Below are 26060 nucleotides of genomic sequence, written 5' to 3'. Positions count from 1 at the left end.
CCATTCTTCTTGGGATGTTAGTCGTTATTTTCAGAAATAATGTACATCTTCTTTGAACATCATCTGCAGTTTCTACTGGGGGTGAAAACAAATTTACTTTAAGCACTTGAACAGTTTCCAGAAGGAAAAAAAAAGTGGCAAATAAACGTATGAGTAATACATTGGAAATGTCAATGAGTTTATAAAGTTAAATGTCTATGAACTCAACGCTGCTTGTGTTTACATGAGCCTTGTGTTTACATGAGCCTGCCTCTCTCAGTTAATTCAACCATTATACATTAGTAAATGTGTGGAGAGTTTTACTAACTCCAGGAAAACTGCAGAAAATACAGGTGAAGTTAATTTCCAAAAATGTGAATGAACAGCACTCCATCTTCTCTTCCAGAAACCAAAGCCAAAGATCTCTGCATCTCGCAGACTGTTCTTGAAGGTATTTATGTGTCCGTGTGTCAGTCTTTGGATAGTGATGCTGTAAAAACATTCAAGTCCTGTAATCCATACATTATCTGCTTGACTGTGTTTGCATGTGTATGTGCTGTGCACCAGACCAAACTGATAAAGAAAGCCATGAGCATGCTGGAGAACGACAAACAAGCCAAAAAAGATGAACGAGAGAGAACCCTTGCTGAGAGAGTCCCATCGCTCCAAGTGTCAGGCCTGTCTGTGCAGGACCTACAGGTACAGTTATCACTGAAGCACCCTGATCCACGTAAGGCGCATTATATCACATGACTCTAAACACACCCAAAATCATACCCCAAATGATATCTGACCATAAGTCCTTAGCTTTGGCTTCATTTGCAGGGGTTTTATGATGTCTGCAGCCACCCATAAACAACTGTTTACTGTGGTTTGTGTAGCTCAAACCACTGGGAAATAACATTTGAAAACCTCACCATGTAAAATCTTTTGCCAGGAATAATTCAATAATTCATAATACTGCCAGTGGTACCATAGGGAATTACAGTGTAAGAAATGCATTGCAGGATATTTGGGTTAATGTATATAGAATAGATTCATTCATAGATTCATATTTGAGGTTATTTTGTAAACAACATACTGTCCTTACAGTTTTAGAGGGATAGTTCAACATTTTGGCAAATTGGCCCATTGCCATAATCCCTATAGTCATAGCAGTAGGTTCCTTACCTTTATTTGGGGGTTTGTCGAGCTGCTCAGAGCTACGCTATGGAGGATTTCTTGGTTTCTCTCATCAAACTCATCAAATACACAATCCAACAACTCCAAAACGCTCTAGTGGACAAGTTGTGACCTGCACATTCACCACGCTATGAGATAATAACACAACGTTACCACACAGAGTTGTTTTCGAGGTCAATTCATGCAAAACTGCTGATGCGCGTTCCTGTCGGGGGCAGTTTTTCGGCAAGCAGTCTCTGCATTTACCTTGAAAACAACTCAGTCTCATGACATACCATTATAATCTCATAGCGTGGTGAATGTGAAGGTCACAACTTGTCCACGAGAGCATTTTGGAGTTGTTGGATTGTGTATTTGATGAGTTTGATGAGGGAAACCAAGAAATCCCATTAGCCTCCATAGCGTAGCTCTGAGCAGCTCAACAAACCTACTGCTATGACTATAGGGATTATGGCAATGGGCCAATTTGCCAAAATGTTGAACTATCCCTTTAAACGTTCAATGATATTATCCGAAGAAATAACTTGAGTCTAATGCAATGAAGATTGTGTCCACAGAATCTTTGCAAAGAACTACACCAGAAAATCGATGTTGTTGATGAAGAGCGGTATGACATTAACTCTAAAGTTACAAAAAATGAGAGGGAGGTAAGTAATAATTGTTAAATATAACAATTTTAGCTACATCCTCGTTTGCTTAAAATGTAGCATCTTATAAATGTAATGACTGTATACTAAGGGGATGTTGAGCGGGTGGTGTCTCTTGTGTGGAAAAAAAAAGATACAGGACCTGTCTCAGAAGATCTTTGAGTTGAAGGGCAAGATGAAGAGACCAAACCTGAGGAGGGTGAGGGTGTCGGCTGACGCCATGCTGGGAGCTCTTCTGGGCTCTAAGGTCAAAGAGTCTGTGGACTTCAAGGCCAACCTCAAGACTGTAAAGAAGGAGGATGAGAAGGTAAGGGTTTCTGGCTTTACTTACGGCTTATTTTAGATCATGTGGTAATTTATTCACTTCATCCACTCAGTATCTAGACTGCAATTTGGGATTCTTTACAAGTGGTCAAAACGCAAAACAGCTAAAACTATATTAAACTGACAACCTGTACAATTGGTAAGACTGCATATTTTTTTTCATTACAACTTAAAGCAGAAGTAAGCAATATTTTTGTGTTAATATAAGTCTTAAATAGTTATATCTCCCGACAGCAATCACTTACATAGAGTGTTTGGACCGAAACACGGGTCTCTCAGTCCCTCTGCTCTGCTCTGAGCCGAGGAGAAAACTTTCCTTGTATCCTACAATTTGTATCCAATGAGGAGAGAGAACAGCATGAAGGGCTGTGTGTGCAGCCAAGGGATGCGCGTGAATGTGGTGACATAGGGACGAGGACGGGGGCTGCTAACTCCGTCGGCTGACAAGACGTTATGGTGCGTTCAAGGCAACCCGTAACTCGTGTTTTTCCGACCTGTGAAGTCGTACCAGTTCGATCTGGTGCGAGTTCACAGGTCGGAAGTTACGAGTGGCCGTTATAGTGACTTTCACAGGCAACAGGTCGGAGAAACGCGAGTTGCGGGTTGCCTGGAACGCTACAAAGTCGTAAGTCGAAGCTGTAACTTACGGTTTCAAAAGCCTGCCTGGAACGCAGCATTAACCAAAACGACCGGATCGCTTACTTCTGCTTTAAACAGCAAACAAATCTTTGTTTTATTATTTATTACATATTGGTTTCCACCACTTCAACCAATCACTGGTGATACTACACTTACAACTTGAGAGGGATTTCATTTGCTTTAGTGGGAGTAAAAAATAAAGTTACATGGTGTCAGGGTTAGGGTTTTTTTTCATTCATCTTTTACATACATGCATGAACCTCATTGCCTTCTCTTGGTGGTAACCAAAATGTTGACTACGACAAAATGACCACAGTACTAATTGTATTCTTATGAGAATTACGTTATCTCACGTAACCTCTCTATACTTTCCCCCACAGAAAGAGGAAGTGACTGACTGGCGTAAGAACGTGGATGCCATGTCTGGCATGGAGGGCAGAAAGAAGCTGTTCAATGCTGGACAGTAGATTTCAAGCTGATCTCCTTGTGAAGATGTTAACTGCTCTATGGCAGGTGAAAGCAGTGAATCCTGTGACTATTGTTCACTTTAGTAACAGTGAAAATGAAGATCAGTTTAACAAGAAGGTTCTTGCAAGTTCATGTTTAACTGTTTGTGAAAAGATTAACTTGTTACACTTTAATGAATACATGTTGTTTTTTATATAATTGCATAATGCAAACTGTATAAAACATAATGTATAAATGTATCTGAGCGGTTTTGTAGTTTTTAGCCTCATGAATAGAGCACCACTATTGGCTTTAAGTTAATGAGTATGAATTGTTATACTTTGATCTTGCCCACGAAAGACTCAGAATCAAGGCAACATAAAACATGTAGGTCAACATGTGTTTGTTCTTGTGTTATCCACAAAGAGAAAAATGCCTGTGGGATCGAGATAGAGAACGAAAACACATTCCAGCTCATTTTGACAGTAAACTGTTCATGGAGTCACATCAGGGTGAGCATCCTTGAAAATTAAGGTGGCATTAAACCTACGACACTTTGATTAAAAGAAGCAGCATTGTGAATTTTGCATCAAATATTAAAATGTAACTGACTTTGCTCAAACAAGACTGGTCATCTGTGCCTTCCGATGGAGAGCCTCTCCTAACAGCAGTGTTTAAATATTTGTAATTGTACTGGTCAAGTTAACGTCTGATTTAGTTTACTGTAAAAAAAAAAAAAGAAAAAGAAAAAAAGAATCCCATTATTCCATGGGCAATTATCTGCAATAACAATTATATAGCAACAGTCGGTATTTAATGATTTTGGCAACAACCTAACAAAACTGATTGGGTATTATCCATGATCAAGTTCTCAGTTGGTTTTTCAGAAGGTGGTGTGTTAACGCAACATGAACATCAATAATGTGATCTCCGCCATACTGCCTACCCCTGTGTTACAGGAAATAAAGTACAGTAGTTCAAAAGCGAATTATGGGAACTCATCCACCATGTGTGGTCCAAAAGCTAGTAGCCTATTCCCCATGAGGGGGATTACATTTTTAGTTTGGTATTTTTGTTGAGACTCATTTTTTGATAAGGTTAGGGCTACACTTAATGTCAAGTAGGCTGAGTGATTAATATCTTTCTCTTTTTTAAAAAAAAAAAATCTATAAATTCATTTTTTAAAAATGCTTTATAGAAAAATAAAATGTCAGAAAGTTTTGTTAATCATCCATCTGAATCTCTAAAAGAAAATAAATTGATTATCAAAATAGGTAGGCTTAGGCTATTATTTATTTTGTGAGGGATGTAAATAAAATTGTTCTAAAACACAAATGTAGGCCTGGTTTCAGAGTGAACAGTCAACACTCATGATTCACTCTGAAACAACATTTAGGCCTAAACATTTCTGCCACAAGTTACACAACATAATTGTGTTGGAGTAAAAATGGCAGAACCTTCCCAGACTTGAGGTCAAAGCATTATTTTTCGTCCTTTACAACGTGTTACAGTACAATAACAAATTTTGATTTTGGTAATATTACATTGCCATAGTGTTCCCACACACCTGTGCCATGTTATACTGGTTCACACACCACGACCCTTCCTCTGCCTCTAAGCAAAGTTCAATTAAACTGCTGTCTTTCTCTTACAAACACAAAAACTCTTACGAATTTAAAAAAATGCAGAGTTCATACATAAAAACATCAGCAGTTACTTACATCCCGCCAACTTTACCTCTCTGGACCATGGCTGACAGCGGTTCCTCCCCCTCCCCCTCCCCCTCTCTCTCCTACCACGACCGTTACTACTACTACTCCTAATATGGGCATAGCGTTGGTCGAAGGCCCCGCCCACATGTGATTTCCGCCGTTCCGATTGGACAATTCCAATGTCAGTCATGACGTTTACAGGAACGCTGTACTGTACATAGCCTGGCCGAGTACTGTCAACACTTTCGGCTGTACCATCCACATTAAGGCCGGATTTAAAACCCACACAGGGTAAGAACGACGTTTTTGAAATATTCAGGTCATTATGGAAGAGGTTGCCACTCGTCTGTTGTTTTGTTTTTAGTACGTGGTCCTGTCTTTGCCTCAGTCCAAGCGGCATTAATACAAACAGCAATGGACATTTAGGCTACAGAGCAACACGTCCATCCATCCTTTCATGTTAACGTTAGCTAAAAAAGCCTTGCAGTAGCATCCAATAAAAGCTTTGCACGTAGTTGCAGTTAGGTGTTGTTATCTGTTGATTAGTAGTAAACCTACGAATAAGGCTGGTTAAGAAGGGTAACAGCTAGAGCTATCTGCCTGTCACCTTTATAACGTAACCTCTAACCTTTTGCTGGCTCCAAGTCTCTGCTGCTGAACTCAGATCAGACACACAGACCAGTGACTTAGTGAGACCATACATACACTGTAACTAAGCAGTTATCTGTTTTAATTCATGTAATATATCATTTGTTTACTTCTGTTCATAATATCTTTAATGTTAATTTATGCTGTTCATTTAATGTGTGCAGGTTTCTGCTGCAGAGGCTTCGGATGTCCAAGTACAGACTCTTTCTGCTGAGGCATGGTGAGGGGGCCTGGAACAAAGAGAACCGCTTCTGCAGCTGGGTCGACCAGAAGCTGAGTGAAGATGGGGTGAAAGAGGCCCAGGACTGTGGCAAGCTTTTGAAAGAGCAGGGCTACAAGTTCGACTTGGTATTCACCTCCATACTCAGCCGGTCCATCCAGACGGCCTGGCTGGTGCTGGAGGCCATGGGCCAGGAGTGGGTCTCTGTCATCAAGTCCTGGAGACTTAATGAGCGCCACTATGGTGCCCTGATTGGCTTGAACCGGGCAGAGATGGCTTTGAAGCACGGAGAGGAACAGGTGAAGCTGTGGAGACGGAGCTACGACATCACCCCACCTCCGATTGATGAATCCCATCCGTACTTTCTGGAAATCTACAATGACCGCAGGTACGCCACCTGCGATGTGCCAAAGGACGCCCTTCCCCGTGCAGAGAGCCTGAAGGAGGTGTTGGACAGACTGCTGCCATACTGGGATAGCACTGTGGTGCCAGAGATAAAGAAGGGCAGGACTGTTCTCATTGCTGCTCATGGAAACAGCTGCAGGGCTCTGCTGAAACACCTGGAAGGTATGCTGCCTGCTGCTAGACAACCTATTTTTTAAAAAGTGCTCTCTCAGCTTCTATTTGTGTGCAGTGAATGCAGTTGAATTCAGCAATAGTTGCCGGATTACTGTTTGAGTCTTTACAAACTGCTTTTTTTTTTAGTCAGTGAATTGAGGAAGGACTTGTTTCAGTTTCCAGAAATGGAAAGTTGAACCTGCACAAAAAGGCCACTGAGTTTATGTTACATTTGGCCGAGGCCATGAAATCCACGCTGACCTTTCAGAACACTTGTAAACTACCGGGGCTCCATGCGCCACAGGCCACTCAGTAACTTAACACATATTGACTGTTACATAATAATTTGCAGCACAGGATCTATACAGGCTTGAACTGTGCTCCTGTTATACATGAAAGTTTTGTTTTGTTTGTTCGTTTGCTTGTTTGTTTGTTAGTTGTTGTCTTATGTCTTATTGTAAGTGTGTTTGTTTTTTATATTGTAAGAATTCTGGGTAGCTTAATTTGGTATGTAGGACAGGCATTAAAGGGACAACGAAGAGTTTCTATTTGGTTATAAAAAAGTATCACGTTAATGTGGATGAATCTACGTTACCCACTTGTTAATGGGCCGATAAATATATCGTTTTGTCTTTATCGTTATTTTGTTATTATTAGTGGTGGCGGAAATGCTGGTCAGCCGACCAGCGTTTCTTTACTTTCGGTTTCGTGGCGAGTCATGAGAATAACGCCGCCGAATCGCCCTTTATGGTCGGAACTACGACGGTATGTGATCGTCTTCCAACCTCTGACTTTAATTCTTGATGAATGAAAACATGAGTCTGTCTTGAGCCGGTCAAAGAATTTCACGGTGCGCGGATGCTCATAAATGTAGTGTGAAAACGCTTCGCTTTTCCTCGTTGTCCCTTTAATATAAGCATTATGCTTCTGCCTGTGCCTTTTCAGTCACTATTTTGTCGATAATGTTTGTGTCGATAGCGTTTGCTATTGTGTGATGTGACTGAATAAAGAATTTCAAAAAAAAAAAAAAAAATCAAAGCTAATTGGCTGGCACCTTCCATTGTAAAACATCATCTTACTGCACTAATGCAAAATTAAAGCAACCCTGGTTATGCTTCGATTGTCATTAAGCATGTTTTTAATATTACTTCTCTTATTTCAACAGGTGTATCAGATGAGGATATAGCAGGCGTGACTTTACCTACCGGGGTACCTGTGCTACTTGAGCTGGATGAAAACCTTAAGCCTGTGAAACCACGGCAGCTCCTGGGAGACCAGGCAAAGATTCAGGCAGCCATTAAAAAGGTGGAGGACCAGGGGAAAGCCAAACCAGCAACTTGAATTCACGAAAGAGACTGTAAGACTTAACATAGCTCTGTTCTTGCCTCTCCACAGCCCCTTTTAAATAGTCAAATAACTCTCCATATAACATTAGACAATGTACACAACAGGAGATGTTGTTAGAGTGAATGAACAGGTGTTATCTGTTGTTGCAGGTCAGACTGGGATGGGAAGGCTTCCAGCAATGTACTGTAAATGTTTCAGCACTGTGTATTATGTGTAAGCACTGAGGGCAAATTTGGTTCATATCTTATTTTTTAAGCAAATTGTCCCTACGTTTGCCTGTATGGTGACCCTTAAGTGGTTATTTATTTATTGTTTACCCAATGACTTTACCATTGCAGATTAATAGTTATGTAGTGAAGTTGAAAAATCTTGAACAAAAAAAAAACATTTTTCTTTTGGTAAATGGTGATTTTCTAATACAATGATAAGCTTTATGGAATATTCCATTACATTTTTAAAATGTGCCTTCAGTATTAACCTCATGCTCAGATTCAGGTCTTACAGTGAGTTCATTTGAGAGTAAGAGCACTCCATTAACAAAACTTACCTCATAGAAATTGATACCCAAGCTGTTCATTTTAAGAATGGGTTAATTGATCCACAGAAAAGCTGTAAATATGCAAAACACTGGAATCTCTTGATTTCCAATGTGTGTTATTCGTGGCTTTAAATGTCCTGCTTAGTTAAGGTATACAGGTGAAGTTGTTTTATCTGGCACACATTACATTGAGTTTAAAAATGCATTTTTATTTTTGGATAACTGGTTTGCACTTTTTAGGGGATGAGGAAATTTTTAAAAATGTATCTCCTTGTTACAGAAATCTAACCAGGAGTGATGAGTATCATCATTTTGGATAAATGTAGCTACACTTCAGTTCTGAAAAAACAAGCACTGTGTGATGTTAATTTAAAAATCTAAATTATTATCATGCACATTCAGCTATTTGATGTTACTGATGTTAATAACAAGTGAAAATGTTACAAAGCACTCATGAGTCTGCACATTTGTTATTACATCAGTGCCATCTTGTCATTTTATGTTACTGCTAATGTTACTACTGTATGTGGTACAGGTACATGCATGTTGTATTGTGTTTTGTGTTACAGTACTGTGCATCATTTGTGTCTCCTGCTTTCCCAGTTTCTGTTTCTCTGTTTTTTGTACACTGGTCTGTTAGGTCAACAGGGGAAAGGGAAAGTCAAGAACATCTGATGATACTTAAGGGTAGACAACACTGATATTTGTAAGTTGTGGAGTTTTTCCTACAGCTTCCATTGGGAGAGTTAGGATGGTTGAATAAAGGGAATAAAATTTTCATAAAACATCACTTCAGTTTTTTTTTCTCATTTCCTCTCTTACAACAGTTTCATTTTGTCATATCATTATTTAACAACAGTATAACATCAGATGTCACTGTGATAATATCTTAGCTGTAAATCTAGAGATGAGCAATAGGAACAAATTAGAATAAACAACAATGTTTTTGGGAAGCACAGATATGCCTTCAATTTGGATTCTGGTTGCCTTGAGCCCACTGCAAACAATGAACAAGTGTGTTTGGCTACCACAGACGGATCCAGAGGAGTGGCTCTTCATTTCTAAACCATTTTCTGTAACGTGGCCAAACCAGTGGGGCTGAGCCAGGGACAAACCTTCTAATTGGTTGAAAATGCTCTTAAATGGACGTGATGATCAGCACGATTCTTACTCCAATTTATGTGGTGGCAAAGATACTTTGTTTTATTGTGGATATCTTACTTGGTGGACCATAGTGTTCACATGTAACCTGCATGAACAATCCAAATTATGCATTCACACTAGCAAGATATAGGTGTGAGAGGATTTAAGCTTGTTCTCAAAATGCTTTGAAAATGATAAGAAGTCTAGTATATGTGGGACTACTGATTTTATTATTCAGACTGGGTGGTTCAGAATAATGTAGAAACGAAACCTGCCACAAAATGTATGATTTTCTCTGAAATCTTTATCTTATTGATTGAAGACCATATCCTATAGAACGCACACTGATTTATGATCTCTGAGTGTATTACATTAATCAGTGGCATGAGAGTTGAAACACATCCCTAAAGTTAAATTGCACACACACACACACACACACACACACACACACACACACACACACACACACACACACACACACACACACACACACACACACACACACACACACACACACACACACACACACACACACACACACACACACAGATAGACATCACTGAGCTGCAGCTTGAGCAGGCGGGGCTGTTCACTCTGTGCTTATAAACCTCTGGTTCCTCTCCCTCTGCTGATTTCCAGACAAAACAGTCACTTTGCTCTGCAGGCCTGGTAAGTTCTTTATGATGCTATCTTGTAACTTTGTGGATTCAGAGTGACTTTTGTGGTGGAATTGTACGATTTGTTAACCACGGTTGCGGATTATGTGAGCGGTGAAGTGGTAGGAGGTTTCAGTACATCTTTTAATGTCATGCCAGAGTGGGTGTGTGGTTCATTAACAAGAACAGATCTAAGCCAGTGGGTATAGACCAGGAACAGGTACTCTATATTCAAAATACTACAATTTACTTGTTGTTAGACATTAGGTTAGGTTTATCTCTATTCTACTCTAGATCACACCTGTCTCAGGACTGAAGCTTTTGAAAAGTTGCAAGTGGGTTGGTCTCATATCTGTCATGAATACAGACATTCATTGGGGTCAAAATGTAAAGAATGGATGACAGAGTGCTAATTCTATACAGTATAGATGACTGGAGATTATTTTGAAATTCGAAAACGAGATGGTTCATCTCAAAGGGGTTTTTCCAAATAAAGAAATTTCAGTAACAAATGGACAATATGGCATATGAAGAGAAGACATTTATTTATTCTCACAACAAAAGATATTAATGACAATGATGTATTTTTTCCAAAATGCTGGGAAATTGGTTCATAAATTTTACAGTACGTTGGACGTACTTTTTTAATTCAGATATTCTACAATACATGAGGATGAAAACATAGAACTAAGATGACTTAGTATGTTTCTGCAGAGGGATCCTGAATGGGCAATGCAATGTATCCAAGTTGCAGTTGTGAAATGTTATTAATAAATGAGGACCCACACAAGTTTAACTCACACAATCCTCTATTTTCCTCTCTCTGTGGGGATCAGTACAGTTCATTGTCCAACACAGGAGTGAAAACTATAATTTGACTTAGAGCCTGTTACTGATACACTGAGCAGACTGGCTGTGGAGAAGCTGTTTGCTGTAGTGGACATGCCAAGTGAGTCTCCTATTCCTTAGATGGTATTGAAGATAAAGGCTACAATCACATGGGGCTGGAGTGTGTGAGTTAACGGCCATTGGTTCATCTCCTTGGGGACTGGAAACGTGTGGGGTTTCCAGAGAATCTCTTCCCTTCGCCCTGTCACGGAATGAAAAATCTACTTTGAAATGTTTGTTTACACTTCGCATGAAGCGGGGAAGTGACCAATAATAGAATTTGCTTCAAGTCTTCCATACGCGGTGTTCATGTGTCTACTGTATGTGAACGCAACATAAACAACATACAGACTAAGAGTTACCAGATTTATTTTACACAACATGTTTATCTGTGGGTGACTTATGTTCCCCATCATCATTAAGAAGAGGCTGATGTTGAAATTGAAATCAGATAGTGATACAGGGGGATTAAGCAGCTTTTAGTCTGAGCACAAATGCACCTTTGTAGACTAGTGTGACTAGGAGAAGGAGAAGGCTTGACTGCTCTCCTTTTGTGCAGATGGGACACTTTAAATGGGAGAGGAAATGGATTTCCACATGAGCAAATTACAGGAGAGGTAGAGGTGAATGTTGGAATGAATGGTCCTGGCATTAATAAAGTCATTCATCAGTAATCAGTCGGCTGTCATGCTTACAGAATACCTTCCTTTTCTATCATACTTATTGTTTGTTGAAATGTCCACCTGTTGCTATACCACTGTTTTGACAATGAGGTACCTTCCAGTCGTATTATGGAAAGTGAATTCATGACAATCACAATGGAAAGAGGTTATTCTTGGATTCCCACTTTGTATAGCAGAAGGTATTTCCTAGAGTAAACCATGCTCTCTGTCCATGGCCTTGCACCTTGCCAAGCTGGGACACTACAACTAACACTGCCTGTGTACTTCCTTAAAAGGAGGCCGAGTACACCAGCTCAGCTGATGGGATGCGGAACAGGGAGTGCACATGCCTGCATCTATTTCCATTGAGCCCTTGGTTGAGGAGGAAACTGTAACTCAGCTTTGATTTTGGACCTTTTTTTTTTTTCATCTTGTGTAACCAAAGATATTTGTCTTTGAGTTTCACTGATCACTCAGACCAGTTTTCATCATGAACAGAATACAGCAAGCAAACGACAATCTCAATTTGTTTAAGGTTCATCTGTCAGCTGATGATGGATTCCTTGTGTCCTCTTGCTTGTTAAAACAAAGCTGAGCTGCAGAGATGAAGAGCCTCAGTGTGTGTCCTGCTGAGCCTGATTCTCTGTTTAGAGATGGTAAAAACTCTCTCTAATCTTCAATTCAGCACTTGATGGTTGTTGGCCACAGAACAACACACCCTACATTTGAACCAAACTATACACAAACATCATAATGAGTCGCAGAAAGGTCAACACTGCAGTATGTCGTGACTTGTAAACTGAGTGGAATTTGTATGCCGGTCAGGGACTTTTTCGTATGTGACCATGTTTGGTCATGTGGAGTAAGCAGCTGCGACTTTGTGATTGATTGCAAACGCCTCTTTGGCAACTGTTTATCCATAAACGTGCTGAAGCACTTTCTCTATCTTTCATGGAGAACCACGTCTGTCTTTGAGGTCAGAGCTACCTGTGAAACTACATCTACTCTTACCAAAAAAAGTCAGTCGTATTTAACGGAATGTTTAAGTTGCATACAAATAGAAACACCATTAATATAAACCTCCAAAAGAGTAAAAGTAAAAAGATTAATGCACGCATTAGAAGCATGTTAGCCACAAACAGATAGCTACAATCTCCAGCTCAGTTAGCAGCCAACAAAGCCTGAAGATGTTTGTTTGCAGGGCATTTGTGGAGCATACAGTAGGCCTACAAATGTCTTTAAAATGGTCAAAATCACAGACCTCACAAATGGTGCCGAACAGTATCCAGGGACCTAGTTGCTACGAGCAACAGAGTTACAGTACCAGTCAAAAGCTTGGACACACCTTTTCATTCAGTGGTTTTTATTTCTATTACTTTGTCTAGGCTATTCAAACTGAAAACATCAAAACTATGAAGGAACACATTAAGAATGGTGTAGTAAATAGTGACCTAAACAAGAATGTGTTAATTAAACATAGCAGAATATATAGGCTATTAGATTTTTCGCAGTAACCAACTTTTGATTTGATGACAGCTTTTTGCACACTTTTGATTCTGTCATCAGCTTCATGAGGTCGTCACCTGGAACAGTTTTCCAGCAGTCTTGAAGGAGTTCCCAGAGGTGCTGAGCTCTTGTTGGCTGATTTGCCTTCACTCTGCGGTCCAACTCATCTCAGTTGGGTTTAGGTCAGGTGACAGATAACACTTTTGTTTTAATTAAAGCAGAAGTAAGCGGAATATTTGTGTTAATATAAGTCTTAAATAGTTATATCTTCCGACGGCAATCACTTAGAGTGTTTGGTCTGTCAGTCACTCTGCTCTGCTGTAAGCCGAGGAGAAAACTTTCCTTGTATCCTACAACCTTTATCCAATGAGGAGAGAGAACGGCATAAAGGGGCGGTCCTCTCTGTGTGTGCAGCCAAGGGATGCGCGTGAATGTGGTGACGTAGGGACGAGGGCGGGGACTGCTAACTCCATCTGCTGACAGGAAGTTAGCCAAAACCACCGGATCACTTACTTCTGCTTTAATACTTTTCTGTTTACCATAATTCCATAATGTTTTCCTTCGTAGTGTTGATGTCTCCAGTATGAATCCACAATGTTTAAAAAATGAAGAAAGACCAAAGGTGTGTCCACTCCACACTGACTGGTAGTGTATACAGAAAATAATTGCTCTAGAATTAATGTCTCATGTTTATCCTTATAAACACCATTACAGCCATGAAAAAAAGCAAAAAGTATTTGCTGTTGTCCGGCTTCCCTTTTCCTACATGCATAAATTGTGATGGATTGAGAGACAGAGCAGTACAGATACTTAGATCCAGCTGTCTGCATGTCTTTCCTGAACATTTCCAGAATGAAGATGTGAGGTCGACTGCAACTTGCCAAACCAAATGTAAATCATCCATAATAAGCCTGGTCTTTAATACAACATAATGCTTTCCTCTGCCGTCTTTTGATGTCTGATTAATCCACTGGAAGAGCCACTATAGGGACGCCATCATCAAGCAAGTAATTACAAAGCCAGACAATATACAAATAGCACATGGCATGTACACAATGCTGGGTTGAATACAAACACGAAGGAGGACCATGCAATTGATGTAATTATGGGGCTTTTAGTAGGAGTCTTTTAACTTGTGTATTGCATACAGACCACTAATGTCTTATAAGACTTATTATAACCTTCAGTGGACCACTTGAGGAATTTTCAGGCTAAATCCCTTTGGCTTCAGAAACAAAGGGCTCAAATGTGGGCTTACTGTGATTTAACGACTTATGATGGGCAACACTGGTATTGGATAGGCTACTTCTAAAAGCAAACAGATTTTTGTTCAAAATTGTCCATTTATCACACTTAAAAGATCACCCAGTTAAATTCAATAATATTGAAAGAATGATTCATAGTCAATGCTTGCAATATTGGTGGATATAGAATGAACGTTATAGGCTATATACTGTATATTCGTATGCTGCATACATTCTCTCAAATTAAAGCAGAAGTAAGCGATCCAGTCGTTTTGGCTAACTTTCTGTCAGCGGATGGAGTTAGCAGTCCCCGCCCTCGTCCCTACGTCACCACTTTCACGCGCATCCCTTGGCTGCACACACAGAGAGGACCGCCCCTTTATGCCGTTCTCTCTCCTCATTGGATAAAGGTTGTAGGATACAAGGAAAGTTTTGTCCTCGGCTTACAGCAGAGCAGAGTGACTGACAGACCCGTGTTTCAGACCAAACACTCTATATAGGTGATTGCTGTCAGAAGATATAACTATTTAAGACTTATATTAACACAAACATTCCGCTTACTTCTGCTTTAATATAGATCATAGATTCAATAGTGTGTCCTTAAATATGCCTTGACACATTTAGTGGACTCCCATGTACTTTGCAACTACTTTAGGTCCAGCAGTCTACGATTGATCTTCATTAAAATGGCTGTAAGCAACAACAAAAAAAAGTACCATAGCAGGTAAGATGTCAAATTCAGATGATATTTTCCTTACAAGCTGCAGATGACATTGGCTGACTTCACATCTGAATCTAGAATTGTGTTTATAGATACGTTTGTTCATCATACAGTACGTTTGAACTGTTAAGATCAGCGCCTGGCAGTGATAAGACACGGTCACAGTCCTCTACAGACTTTAAGTCAAGCCCTCCTGGCTCTAACTCCTTGTTATGAACGCTGTCTTAAGTCATTACAGTATTTGTAACCGATCTGTGTGTGTATGGGCATTGACCCACTATCTCATCGCTATTGACAACTGCGTGTGTGTGTTGAGGTGCAGTGCTGTCATCTAGGTAATATGGTCTGTGCATGAAGTATAATTCAATTGCGTACCATGAAAAATGCCATCCATCTATCAGCAATAAAGTAAGTAAGCACACTTTGCAAAAAGTTGCAGTCCTCTAAAACCTCTTGCGTGTAATCTTGCTGTTGATAGGTAGCCTATCTATACAGTACTTTATTCAATTTTCAGATTGAGGCCTTTAACAGAATCCATATCAACTATATTTTGTCAGTCTGCCATTTAATATTTGTGCCAGACAACTACATGCCGGCAGAAAACCAGAATTCTTTCCTTGTCACTGCACTGTTTTCCTCATATGACAGTTGATTTGTAGCAAAAATCTAAATGAATATCTATGAGAGTTGTGTGCTGAGCATTAGGAGTGCTATTCCACTAGTGATGAGCTGCTATAGTTGCATGAGAGCAGACTGACCGTGGTGATGTAGAGAGAAAGACGGCCTGCACCACCGGCGTCTGATCCCCTCAGAGTCAGAGCAAATCATTTACAGATGTATGAATTATAAACTGCCATGGGCACCCATCATGTGGGAGCTATTTGTAGGAAGTGGGGAAGCCTATGATATACTGCACATGTGTAAATGAGGAGATAACAAGAATCTCTTTGTGTAAGGTAATGAGTAACACCAACATTATCAATTATTTTATCCAAAGGGATGTGCTTTTGTATTTAGATTGTTTATTTGCATGGAATAATTCATGCAAGCTCATAGAGAAATTATTATGAGGACTGTGTGTTAGTGTGTGTGTGTAAGGGGCTACCTGCCAGAGTGATGGTTTCTCAAACTTTAGAAATGCAGAGCTCTGCTGGCTGTGCTGGACCTCGGCCAATCCAAACAGGACTGGACTGCGACTCTGACATGTCTGTGAGCTGTTAGGCTGCAGCTCCACAGAGTCCACCGGGCTCCAGCACCTGCCTCAGGAACACAGAGCAGCCTTTGTCATCCTCAGACTTGGTGTGGTCCCATGTAGACCAGCTGTGAGGCAGTAATGGATATCAGTCTCATGTGACTGAGCGAGAATTTTCTTAGCTTGGGTCTGGACAAATTATATTTTACTCTTATACATTCATCAGAAATGTGGGTAATGTGAAAATGGTTGTGAGGATGATGGCCCATAATAATGATATTAATGACAACTAAATTAATTGTAGTCATTATGGCTGCAGATGCAGTTGAACCGTGGGAGAACACCTGTGACCTTGACATAGTAGTGAAGTAATGCTGGTCCAGTGGAGCAGATCAGACCAGGAGACCAGTTATTTTGTCATTATGTTGAAGCATTGTGATTCAGCTATTTGCACCAGTATGATACATTTAGAATCATTATTTCACATCAAATTTGTGAGTGATTTCACCTCCAATGCACATCAGCCAGTCAGTACCTTTATTCAGCTTCTTCTGTTTGAGAAACCAAGCCTAGACCCCTTTCCATCTCTGGGGGTTTACCTGCTCACACACACAAAAATGTTAGTGAATTCTGGTCAATGACAGACAGAAGGATAGTGGTACCACTTTAGCCCCACTACTTAGCACTACATACATGTTTATTGATGCACAGTATCTGTCAACTTCTTCAGTAAAGATAAAATATTTAAACTATGTCATTCAGTATTTGTTTTTACAACATCATCCACTTATGAGTTATAGTAGTTCCATAAGTGCAATAATAAACACTTAAAGCAGAAGTAAGCGATCCGGTCGTTTTGGCTAACTTCCTGTCAGCTGATGGAGTTAGCAGTCCCCGCCCTCGTCCCTACGTGACAGACCCGTCTTTCAGACCAAACACTCTATGTAAGTGATTGCTGCCGGACGATATAACTATTTAAGACTTAAAGCAGAAGTAAGTGGAATGTTTGTGTTAATATAAGTCTTAAATAGTTCTATCTTCCGACAGCAATCACTTATATAGAGTGTTTGGTCTGAAACACGGGTCTGTCAGTCACTCTGCTCTGCTGTAAGCCGAGGAGAAAACTTTCCTTGTATCCTACAACCTTTATCCAATGAGGAGAGAGAACGGCATAAAGGGGCGGTCCTCTCTGTGTGTGCAGCCAAGGGATGCGCGTGAATGTGGTGACGTAGGGACGAGGGCGGGGACTGCTAACTCCATCGGCTGACAAGAAGTTAGCCAAAACGACCGGATCGCTTACTTCTGCTTTAACACAAATATTCCTCTTACTTCTGCTTTACAGTAAAGCCCCTGTACAGACTTTTCATTTAGTGTTGATTTTGGCGGCCCCTGTGGACAAAAGCGGTGGTGTTTTGCCTGAATGAAGACTGCATTTCCCACTGTCGTGAAGACATTTGTCGGGACTTTTTTAGCAGCATAATGTATCTATTCGTATCGTTTCGTCAGTGGTCCGACCCGACCATGCCTTCCAGAGGTATAGAATTAGACTACTTAGAAATAGCGTATCTTCACACTGATGGGCTCATTTGCTGTTGTAGGTAACAGAGACACATCAGCAGAAACCAGAGACTTTTGCGTATCCAGTTAAAAGCTCTGTACAGGGGGGCGGTGCGTGGCGCAGTGGTTAAGGGGCTGTGTCCACCAGACGCGTTTTCAGCGCTCTGGGCGTCTATTTTACATTCAAACCCTATTGAGTTGGGCGCTCACAGCTCTCAGCGCCCTCGGCGGTAAAACGCCCTGGGCGCTTGCTTCTTTTTGTCGCGGCGCTCAGAGCGCTTCGAGTTGAAATCTGTTCAACTTTTAGAACAGCGCCGCGCTCGTCAATGTCACTTTTCCCCGCACTGACCAATCAGAATCAAGAAGGGGCGGGACTTACGTTACCGACAGCAACACAACCGGAGACGTGGCTCGGTTTATATCCTGACCCACACTTGTATTGAAGGTAGGCCGACCTCAGGGTCCATGTCAAAAGCTGCCGCTAATGCTATTGTGTATTTCTGACACTCGTTGTAGTGTTTACATTAAACAAGGCCGGAACACGGAAGTGTCAGAGGACTCGTTTTGTAACCTAGCAACAGCGGCATTCTGACGAGGGAGAGAGAGAGCGCTAAGCGCTGGGAAAGCAGCGCTGAGAGCGCTGTCAGAGCTGAAAGCGCGTCTGGTGGACACGGCCCCTAAAGCGGCCGCCCCATGTGGAGGCTGCGGTCCTCACCGCAGGCGTCCCCTGTTCGGGTCCCGCGTCGGGCAGACCTTTCCTGCGTGTCATTCTCCCTCTCTCTGCCTCCCCCTTTCCTGTCTATCTCTACTATGTGCTATCAAATAAAGGCAAAAAGCCAAAAAATATAGGCTACTTATTAAAAAAAAGAAAAGAAAAAAAAAGCTCCGTACAGGGGCTTTAAGTATGCTTACACCTATATTATGGAGTGTTACTAAATGTTTAAATACAGCTGATCAATGCTGAATAATAAATACAATAAAAGGAATAAATCTAAATTATTTAGGACATGCACAAAACAATGACCTCAGCCCACTGAAGCCTGAGGTCCAGTGCCACTGCCTATTAAAATGAACATAGATGTAGAGATGAAAGCATATGTGACTTATTAGTAAAGTTTTATGTCAGTGTGGAGAGTGTTGGGGCTAAGTCCGTCATCCTTTAACATGTTAAGGGTTGTTTTTGTATTTTGACAAAAAATTTAAAAAAGTAGATCATTTATTCAGGGATTGTACCCAAAATTTGAGTATATTCTCCCAGCTCTAAAAAGAAGAAGAAGAAGAAGGGGAAAAAAACCTAATTACTGTGGTTTATTCAATGGAACATTAACAACCACGTCTAAAAATGTTTAATCCTGAAGAAAGATGTATAGGTTGCAATAAATCTTGTCTTGTTAGAGATGTAGGCTAAAGGATGTTTTTGAAAAGGCCTCTTTAGGCTCATTCGTGTCTGTAAGCCTCTATGACTATATATAGTATCAGTCATTGTCAGAACTAAACTGTTATATGCCTCAGCCCCATTACTATCCGTTGCTCACTGATGGTGGGCTCCTCTTCAGATCTGAAGATACAGAGACTAAAATAAAGGGCTGGTGCTGAAGTGGCCCTCTTTATGGTGCTGAGAAGGATTATAATGCTGCGCTCGCCTGGCTTTCAACTGCTCAGGACATAAATACTATATTCCCAGTGTGTTATATCAGTGCAGCGGAGGAGAAAACACACAACGGTGCATGATATAAACAGAATGAAGTGTGATGTCAACCTGACTCTGAACTTACGACATCGGGATTCCCAGAACTCTTTTTATATTGGTAGAGAAGAAGATTGATGGTTTCCTCATGATACTGAACAGAAACCTCTGCATCGTTTCTTTCAGCCTGCTGTAAACACCACTATCTTTTGTCTCATTGTCAGTATATGAGGCACAACAGTAATTAGGACAGTTTGTCAGAAGGTTGGCCTGCTGGTGCCTTCATCACTTCGTTGAGTCATTAATTAGGTGTCTCTCTGCTGCTTTAAATTGTGCAATAGGGCAATTAAATAGCAATTGTGTGGTTTCTGGGATTTAAACTGTTTCTCCCAGAGAGGGTCCATGTCAGTTGGATGCCTTTATTTAAGTATCTTGGTTTTAAGGGAGTTATTAATCTAAGAAGCTGCAAGTTTCTTATTAAATCTGCCTAGATAGTGTAGGCTACAGTCTATGTTAGTACAGTAAATGTTTATTAGACTACATTATTATTATGAGTCATAATATTTTAATTTCTTCAAACAAAAACAGTACCATTAGTTATCACACTAATGTTGCATCTTTTGGTAATCAAGACCTGATTCTGTCCCAGACTGTAATTATGTACATTCAAACACCGGAACTGGACTTTGCCAAAATGTCTGGGAGCTTGGAGGTTTTCTTTGGTTTCATTTTCCTGGGACAGAGTTGTTAATCTTTCTGAAACATCACAGTTCCTCTGTGTTTTCACACCACCGTGCACTGCATCTGTTGGCTGGAGCTGCCACCAGACTTTCTCACAGACTTCAACAAGGTGCTCTGAAGGTGGTTGATTGCAGTTGCTTATTATGCAGCTGGAAAATATTCAAAGTTGAGAAGAAAAACTTCATTCATTTAAGTTTTTATTGGCAGGACTTTGGTAATGGTGCTCAGGGCTAAAGGTGTTAACATATGGTTACAAGACTATAGATGAACCTGCTTCTTCTTTATCCGAAGGGAAATCTACTGCTTTACAATCTTTACAATGGAGCAGATGGTGCTTCCAACTCTATACTGTACGCCCAATTCATTCAAAGATTATATCTATAAACATTCAAGATTAGTATATCTGACTTCTTGTCATTGAGGTTGTCCTTTTTAGCTTGTTTTAGTCTGTTTTAGCCCTGGAATGGATGTGGCACCACAAATTTTGTTGCACTTGTCTGTTGCAATGACAATAAAGGCTATTTGAGTTTGATTCTTGCTCTACATCAACATACTTGCAGTTAATGTCTTGGTACCATATGTGTGGGCCAAATACAAATTTATTAGTGGAGTTTTGGGGAAGTAGATTGATTGCGGTGTGACACACACTGCAATCAATCTACTTCCTTATAGCATTATATACTTTGGCAGCCTTATAGTAGAGTTTTAATTTTATCTATAACTCAGAATCTGTAATGATTTTTAAATGTGCCTCATCTGGGGAGTTAAGAGTTCACTGGTTAATATGTAATTCAAATGAACCTGTAAACTGTCCAGGCTCTACAGGCCACTTCTGTAATCAGGAAATACTGTATATTTGTGGGTTAATTCTTTTGTCAAATATTTAGTCTCACGGATCTAAAAAATAATAAATACAGACATGAAGTGATACATGTGCAAAGTCATATTGCCAGCAGTATTTAGCAAAGACTGCAATGAAAAGAAGCCTAAATAGTTGATGAGATTAGATGTAACATTAGGTTGAGGAAGCTTTACTCAGCCAGACTTCTATACATCCCTGTAAACAAAGTGGACTTAAGGAGATCAGGAGGAACTATGGGTTGTAGCCTCACAGATGTTGGACATGAAGCATGACAGATTAAAGATCCCAAAATGAGACAAACCAAGAGAAACAACTTGAGAGTCTGAAGACCGAGATCAGGGAGGAGGAAAGTGAGACAGAGGGAGAGAGCAGGAGTCAGGTTGAGGAGGAGGAGGGAGGCTGAGAGAGGAGGAGAGGGGAGCAGAGAGGCAGGCTTTGCCTTTTCTGGTAGTTAAAGCCACTGACAGAACAAGCAGGAATTCTTCATGCTGCAGAGGGGCTGAGATATAAACCAGACTGTAGAGGTTGATATATGACGAGAGGGGAGACAGTGCTGTCCATGGACTAAACTTCAGCTACTGGTAAGACACTGTAAACCAACAGGCGCTGCAGTTTTTTTTTATTTAACTTTTACCAATGCAATTAAGTTTATGTTGGAGGTGCCATGTACTTTTATATTTCATCTGATGGGACATATTTTAGGAAGTTCTTCTTATGTGGTTGCCCCATCATAACGAGGGTTAGTTACTTTGTATGAAACACCTCAAAGATGTAGAATTACCATGGAGTCACCTAATGTGGATATAGGATCCGACTGTACCAAAAGATTTGAATGAATGAATTGCTTGAATGAATCATCAATCCATTCGTGATTTTTTTTTTTTTTTAAAGAAACATGACGTGGATATGTACCTGTGTCTTTCAGTGAGAAAGGAGGAAGGAATCTTTTTGGCATCATGGATGATGACTTTGAGCGCCGCATGGAGCAGAGGAGGCAGAGGAGAGAGCAGCGCGAGTCTGACACGTAGGTGAACATCCTCCTGACATGCAGACAGATAAGTATACAGATAAACACATGAAATAAGTTAAACGGGTGAATGCAAGGCAGAAATCATAAAAGCAAGTGATATACTCCACCATATCATCTGGGATAGTTCAACATTTTGGCAAATTGGCCCATTGCCATAATGCCTAGCAGTAGGTTCGTTTGGAACGTTACGAGACAGAGTTGTTCTCGAGGTAAATACAGAGACTGCTTGCTGAAAAACTGTTTCTGAAGGCAACATGCATCAGTGGTTTTGCATGAATTTACCTCTAAAACAACTCTGTCTGGTAACATTCCATTATTATCTCATAGCGTGGTGAATTTGCAGGTCACAACAGAGTGTTTTGGAGTTGTTGGATTGTGTATTTGATGAGTTTGATGAGGGAAACCAAGAAATCCCATGAGCCTCCGTAGCGTGGCTCTGAGCAGCTCGCCGCCCTGCTCCACCGTTCTAAAAATAGCTTGCACCGACAATTAAACCTACTGACTGTAGCGATTATGGCAATGGGCCAATTTGCCAAAATGTTGAACTATCCCTTTAAATCAAGTTTAATCAGGGTAAACCATATCTGAAGTTGTTGACAGTTATTAGACAGCTGCTCATGAGGAAGTCACACTGTGTATGTGTATATGTGTTTCTGCATGAGGGATGTGTGAGTGGCTGTGTGACTCCACATGGAGCAGCAGAGAGGAGCAGTCAGACGGGACTTGGACGGTGCTCAGGCGATGACGGCTTCATGATCTCTACTGGATGTTTCACTCATTAGGGAGTCAGTCTGTTTTACTGCTGTTTGGATTTGTCCCTCACTCGATGTCGCTCCCTCCCTCACCCCCCTCCCTCTCTCTTTGTTCTCACACTATTACAGTGCAGTTTTAGGCATTGCTGTCATCCACTGAGGGAGTAAGATACACTCTGAAGTGTAAAGCTAGACTAGATGGGAGTGAAGAAAGATGAACAACCTCAGGTCAGCTAGCAGACGTGTGATAGGCTGTATCCATAGTGTCAAATCAACAGTAGTTTAAGAGCCACTGTGAAACAATACAAACCACTGTGACAGCCTGGGGACTATGTGATGTCATGAGCTCAGGTAAAGTGGAGAGTTAATTAGCACAATTGATCACACCTGCCGCTGTCAGCTGCTGCTGTTAACGAGCCACATTGTTTCTTAAAGCCGTACACAGTGATGCAGTGATGGTGCCAGTATCATCACCCTGCCTCATGGGAAAAACAATGAATTTATCCCAGTAACAAGCGCTGCCTTATTCCTCTGTGCCACAGAACTCCATTGTTGTGAATCACAATGAATGTGGGCATTGTAGTTTATTTTAAAGCAGAAGTAAGCGATATTTTTGTGTTAATATAAGTCTTAACTCATTGAGTGCCAACCACGTAATTTCTCGTTTTTCGTTCCCATGCGTTGAGTGCCAAAAACGTAATTTTACGTTTTTTGCTTTTTTTTTTAAATTATGAAAATAGACACTTTAATACACATTATATGTAAATTTGGGGACTCTACGACGAGGAGAACTGAAATAGATGACGATCAAAGTCACATGACAGCTCATGATCTGGAAGTTTTTATCATAACTTGGCTTCTGCAAACGAGTTCTGCATGCAGATGCAGCGCAGATGCTCTGCTCTCACCCGCGCTGCTGCTCCAGCTGCTCGAGCTGCTCGGAGCTGAACCAGGAAGCTCTCAGCCGACAGTCCGCCCGGTCTTCAGCTGGAGCAACACCGTGTCCTCCCCAAAGTCCTCCCGCGGTAAAATCTGATGGTCTCTGGGCCAAAGCAGACCGGCATCACCGACCCGAACCACAGAAGGACCGCGACCACCGGCAGGACCGGTCTTCCCGAGCCGCGGTGGCCGACAGACCCTCACGCTCCGCGGGGAGAAGCTGTGACACGGCACGGTGCGTCTGTGTTATTGTTGTTTAGTGGCGCCCCCCCCCCCGCCCCCGCTGGTGGTTTTGTGAATAGAACAACCATTGTTGTATATATTTATCTTATACGAGCCCTTTGATCCAGAAATGCGAGTGTGAGAAGAGCGACAGACACAAACAGAGCACCTTTCATAAAAGACGCTCTATCTCCTTTTCTAGAAAAAAAGGAGGGATTTTGGTGAAACCCAGCCATGTTTAGCTTGACTTTTCTCAGGAACGGAGGCACGTAGAAACAAACGGTTTGTGGCCACTTGAAGCATTAAGTTAAACCTTTCAATTGATATATAGAATACACTGTGGCTCTACATAAAAAGTCAAAAATGGTCTAAATTGCCGGTACACTTGACTAAAACTTTGGAAAGGAGCGCGGCACTCAATGAGTTAAATAGTTATATCTTCCGACAGCAATCACTTACATAGAGTGTTTGGACCGAAACACGGGTCTCTCAGTCCCTCTGCTCTGCTCTGAGCCGAGGAGAAAAGTTTTTTCGTATCCTACAAGTTTTATCCAATGAGGAGAGAGAACGGCATGCAGGGCTGTGTGTGCAGCCAATGGATGCGCGTGAATGTGGTGACGTAGGGACGAGGACCAATAGATCCATGATGAGGACGGGGGCTGCTAACTCCGTCGGCTGACAAGACGTTATGGTGCGTTCAAGGCAACCCGTAACTCGTGTTTTTCCGACCTGTGAAGTGGTACCAGTTCGATCTGGTACGAGTTCACGGGTCGGAAGTTACGAGTGGCCGTTATAGTGACTTTCACAGGTAAAACAGGTCGGAAAAACAAGAGTGGGTTGCCTGGAACGCTACAAAGTCGTAAGTTGTGACTTGAAGCTGTAATTTACGGTTTCAAAAGCCTGCCTGGAACGCAGCATTAGCCAAAACGACCGGATCGCTTACTTCTGCTTTAATGACACAATACATTTGTGACCTTTTAAAAAAAATCTACATCTGTACAATGAGTGGCTGCAGGTGTTCATAATGTGCACGCTAGTTCATTTCCAGACAATGGTCTATGGTCTGTTTTAGTTTGGTTTGGTTTGGTTTAATGTAAACGAACTGGCTGTGTTGGAAGTCACTGGGAATTTTTTCTGTATTGAATCACACCATAATCTTTCGCTCTTAACCAAGTGCTATGACTCTCTAAACAACAAAACAGTCTGATAATTCTGTGGTCACTGCAACTATACATTGTATACATTTTGGTAGAAAACAAATGAGTTGTCTGTATCGTATATGCTTGTATATGCTAGAGTTGGGGTTAATGTGCCGTTTTCCTTGGCCTTTAAATATAAAAAAGAGAAAAAATACAGAGAACATGATCAGTTTCATTCACTAATGGATATTGCAAACTTTGGCCATGACTACATCTCACACATCATTTTCTTTCAGCACAGGAGTCTGTTGCTGTCATGTCAGATGTCCTATCAGAGCCTCAAAAGGAATTTTCTCACAGTCTTGCAGCCAGCTCTGCCAGTCGTGCCAGCCCAGCCTGGCTTTGCCTTTTTTTCTTTTTTTTCTCTTCCTCTCATCACCCTCCCGCCTCTCGGCTCCTCTCTGCAGCCCGAGGAAACACTGCAGACGCTGGAATGTTTTTACTTCCATTTTTATTTCGGCACAACGCGACCTTCTCTGAATGCTCCGGTCTTTGACAGTTTGAGTGAAGTTTTTTTTTTGTCTCTTTTCTTTCTTCTCACTCTGTTTCCCCTGTCGGCCAAAGAAGCCCTCACCGTTTCCCTCCTTTTATTTTGTTTCTCACCCCTCAGGTGACTAATCAGGAAATGTAACACAGCAGGCCCTTTGGCTTTGGGTGGAGACTGCGTTATATCAAATTAAATCACTTCCCCATTGATTTCTTTCTTTCATGTAGGAGCCTCTGCCCGAGGATTTGGTGGATTTCCGTCTCTGTTCTAAACACAGAAAAGATTCTTGTGGTTCCCATCCACCTCCTCCTCTAGCAACATCTGTAAATCA

The 26060-nt window shown here is 41.1% G+C and overlaps 3 protein-coding genes across 5 annotated transcripts in view; all 3 read left to right on the top strand.

Annotated features, from left to right (window-relative positions):
- Positions 1-390: 390 nt before the first annotated feature.
- Positions 391-3802, top strand: LOC310987822 (troponin I, slow skeletal muscle-like). The gene is made up of 5 exons (XM_083974258.1): positions 391-430; positions 547-678; positions 1719-1808; positions 1942-2115; positions 3152-3802. Exons 2-5 carry the CDS (start codon positions 568-570, stop codon positions 3236-3238), a joined length of 462 nt encoding a protein of 153 aa, XP_083830384.1. The 5' UTR covers positions 391-430; positions 547-567; the 3' UTR covers positions 3239-3802.
- Positions 3803-5124: 1322 nt separating this feature from the next.
- Positions 5125-8728, top strand: bpgm (2,3-bisphosphoglycerate mutase). 2 transcript variants are annotated; one of them, XM_083973011.1, is made up of 3 exons: positions 5125-5221; positions 5743-6365; positions 7522-8728. In XM_083973011.1, exons 2-3 carry the CDS (start codon positions 5765-5767, stop codon positions 7695-7697), a joined length of 777 nt encoding a protein of 258 aa, XP_083829137.1. In that variant the 5' UTR covers positions 5125-5221; positions 5743-5764; the 3' UTR covers positions 7698-8728. The 2 variants fall into 2 exon arrangements, with proteins under 2 accessions (XP_083829137.1, XP_083829138.1); XM_083973012.1 differs by lacking the exon at positions 5125-5221 and adding an exon at positions 5571-5638.
- Positions 8729-9991: 1263 nt separating this feature from the next.
- cald1b (caldesmon 1b) overlaps positions 9992-26060 on the top strand; it is a 35855-nt gene continuing 19786 nt past the window's right edge. The window contains exons 1-2 of one of the 2 annotated variants that reach the window (XM_083973178.1): positions 9992-10053; positions 22026-22124. In XM_083973178.1, the coding sequence (XP_083829304.1) occupies positions 22057-22124 (68 nt within the window). In that variant the 5' untranslated portion in view covers positions 9992-10053; positions 22026-22056. Of the gene's footprint in view, positions 10054-21593; positions 21682-22025; positions 22125-26060 lie in introns of those variants that run through there. The other variant, XM_083973179.1, reaches the window with a different exon arrangement.

This window comes from Trachurus trachurus, assembly GCF_905171665.1.
Source record: "Trachurus trachurus genome assembly, chromosome: 6".
Taxonomy (NCBI): Eukaryota; Metazoa; Chordata; class Actinopteri; order Carangiformes; family Carangidae; genus Trachurus; species Trachurus trachurus.
The sequence above is the reverse complement of the archived record's forward strand: the minus strand, read 5'-3'. Positions and strand labels throughout refer to the sequence as shown.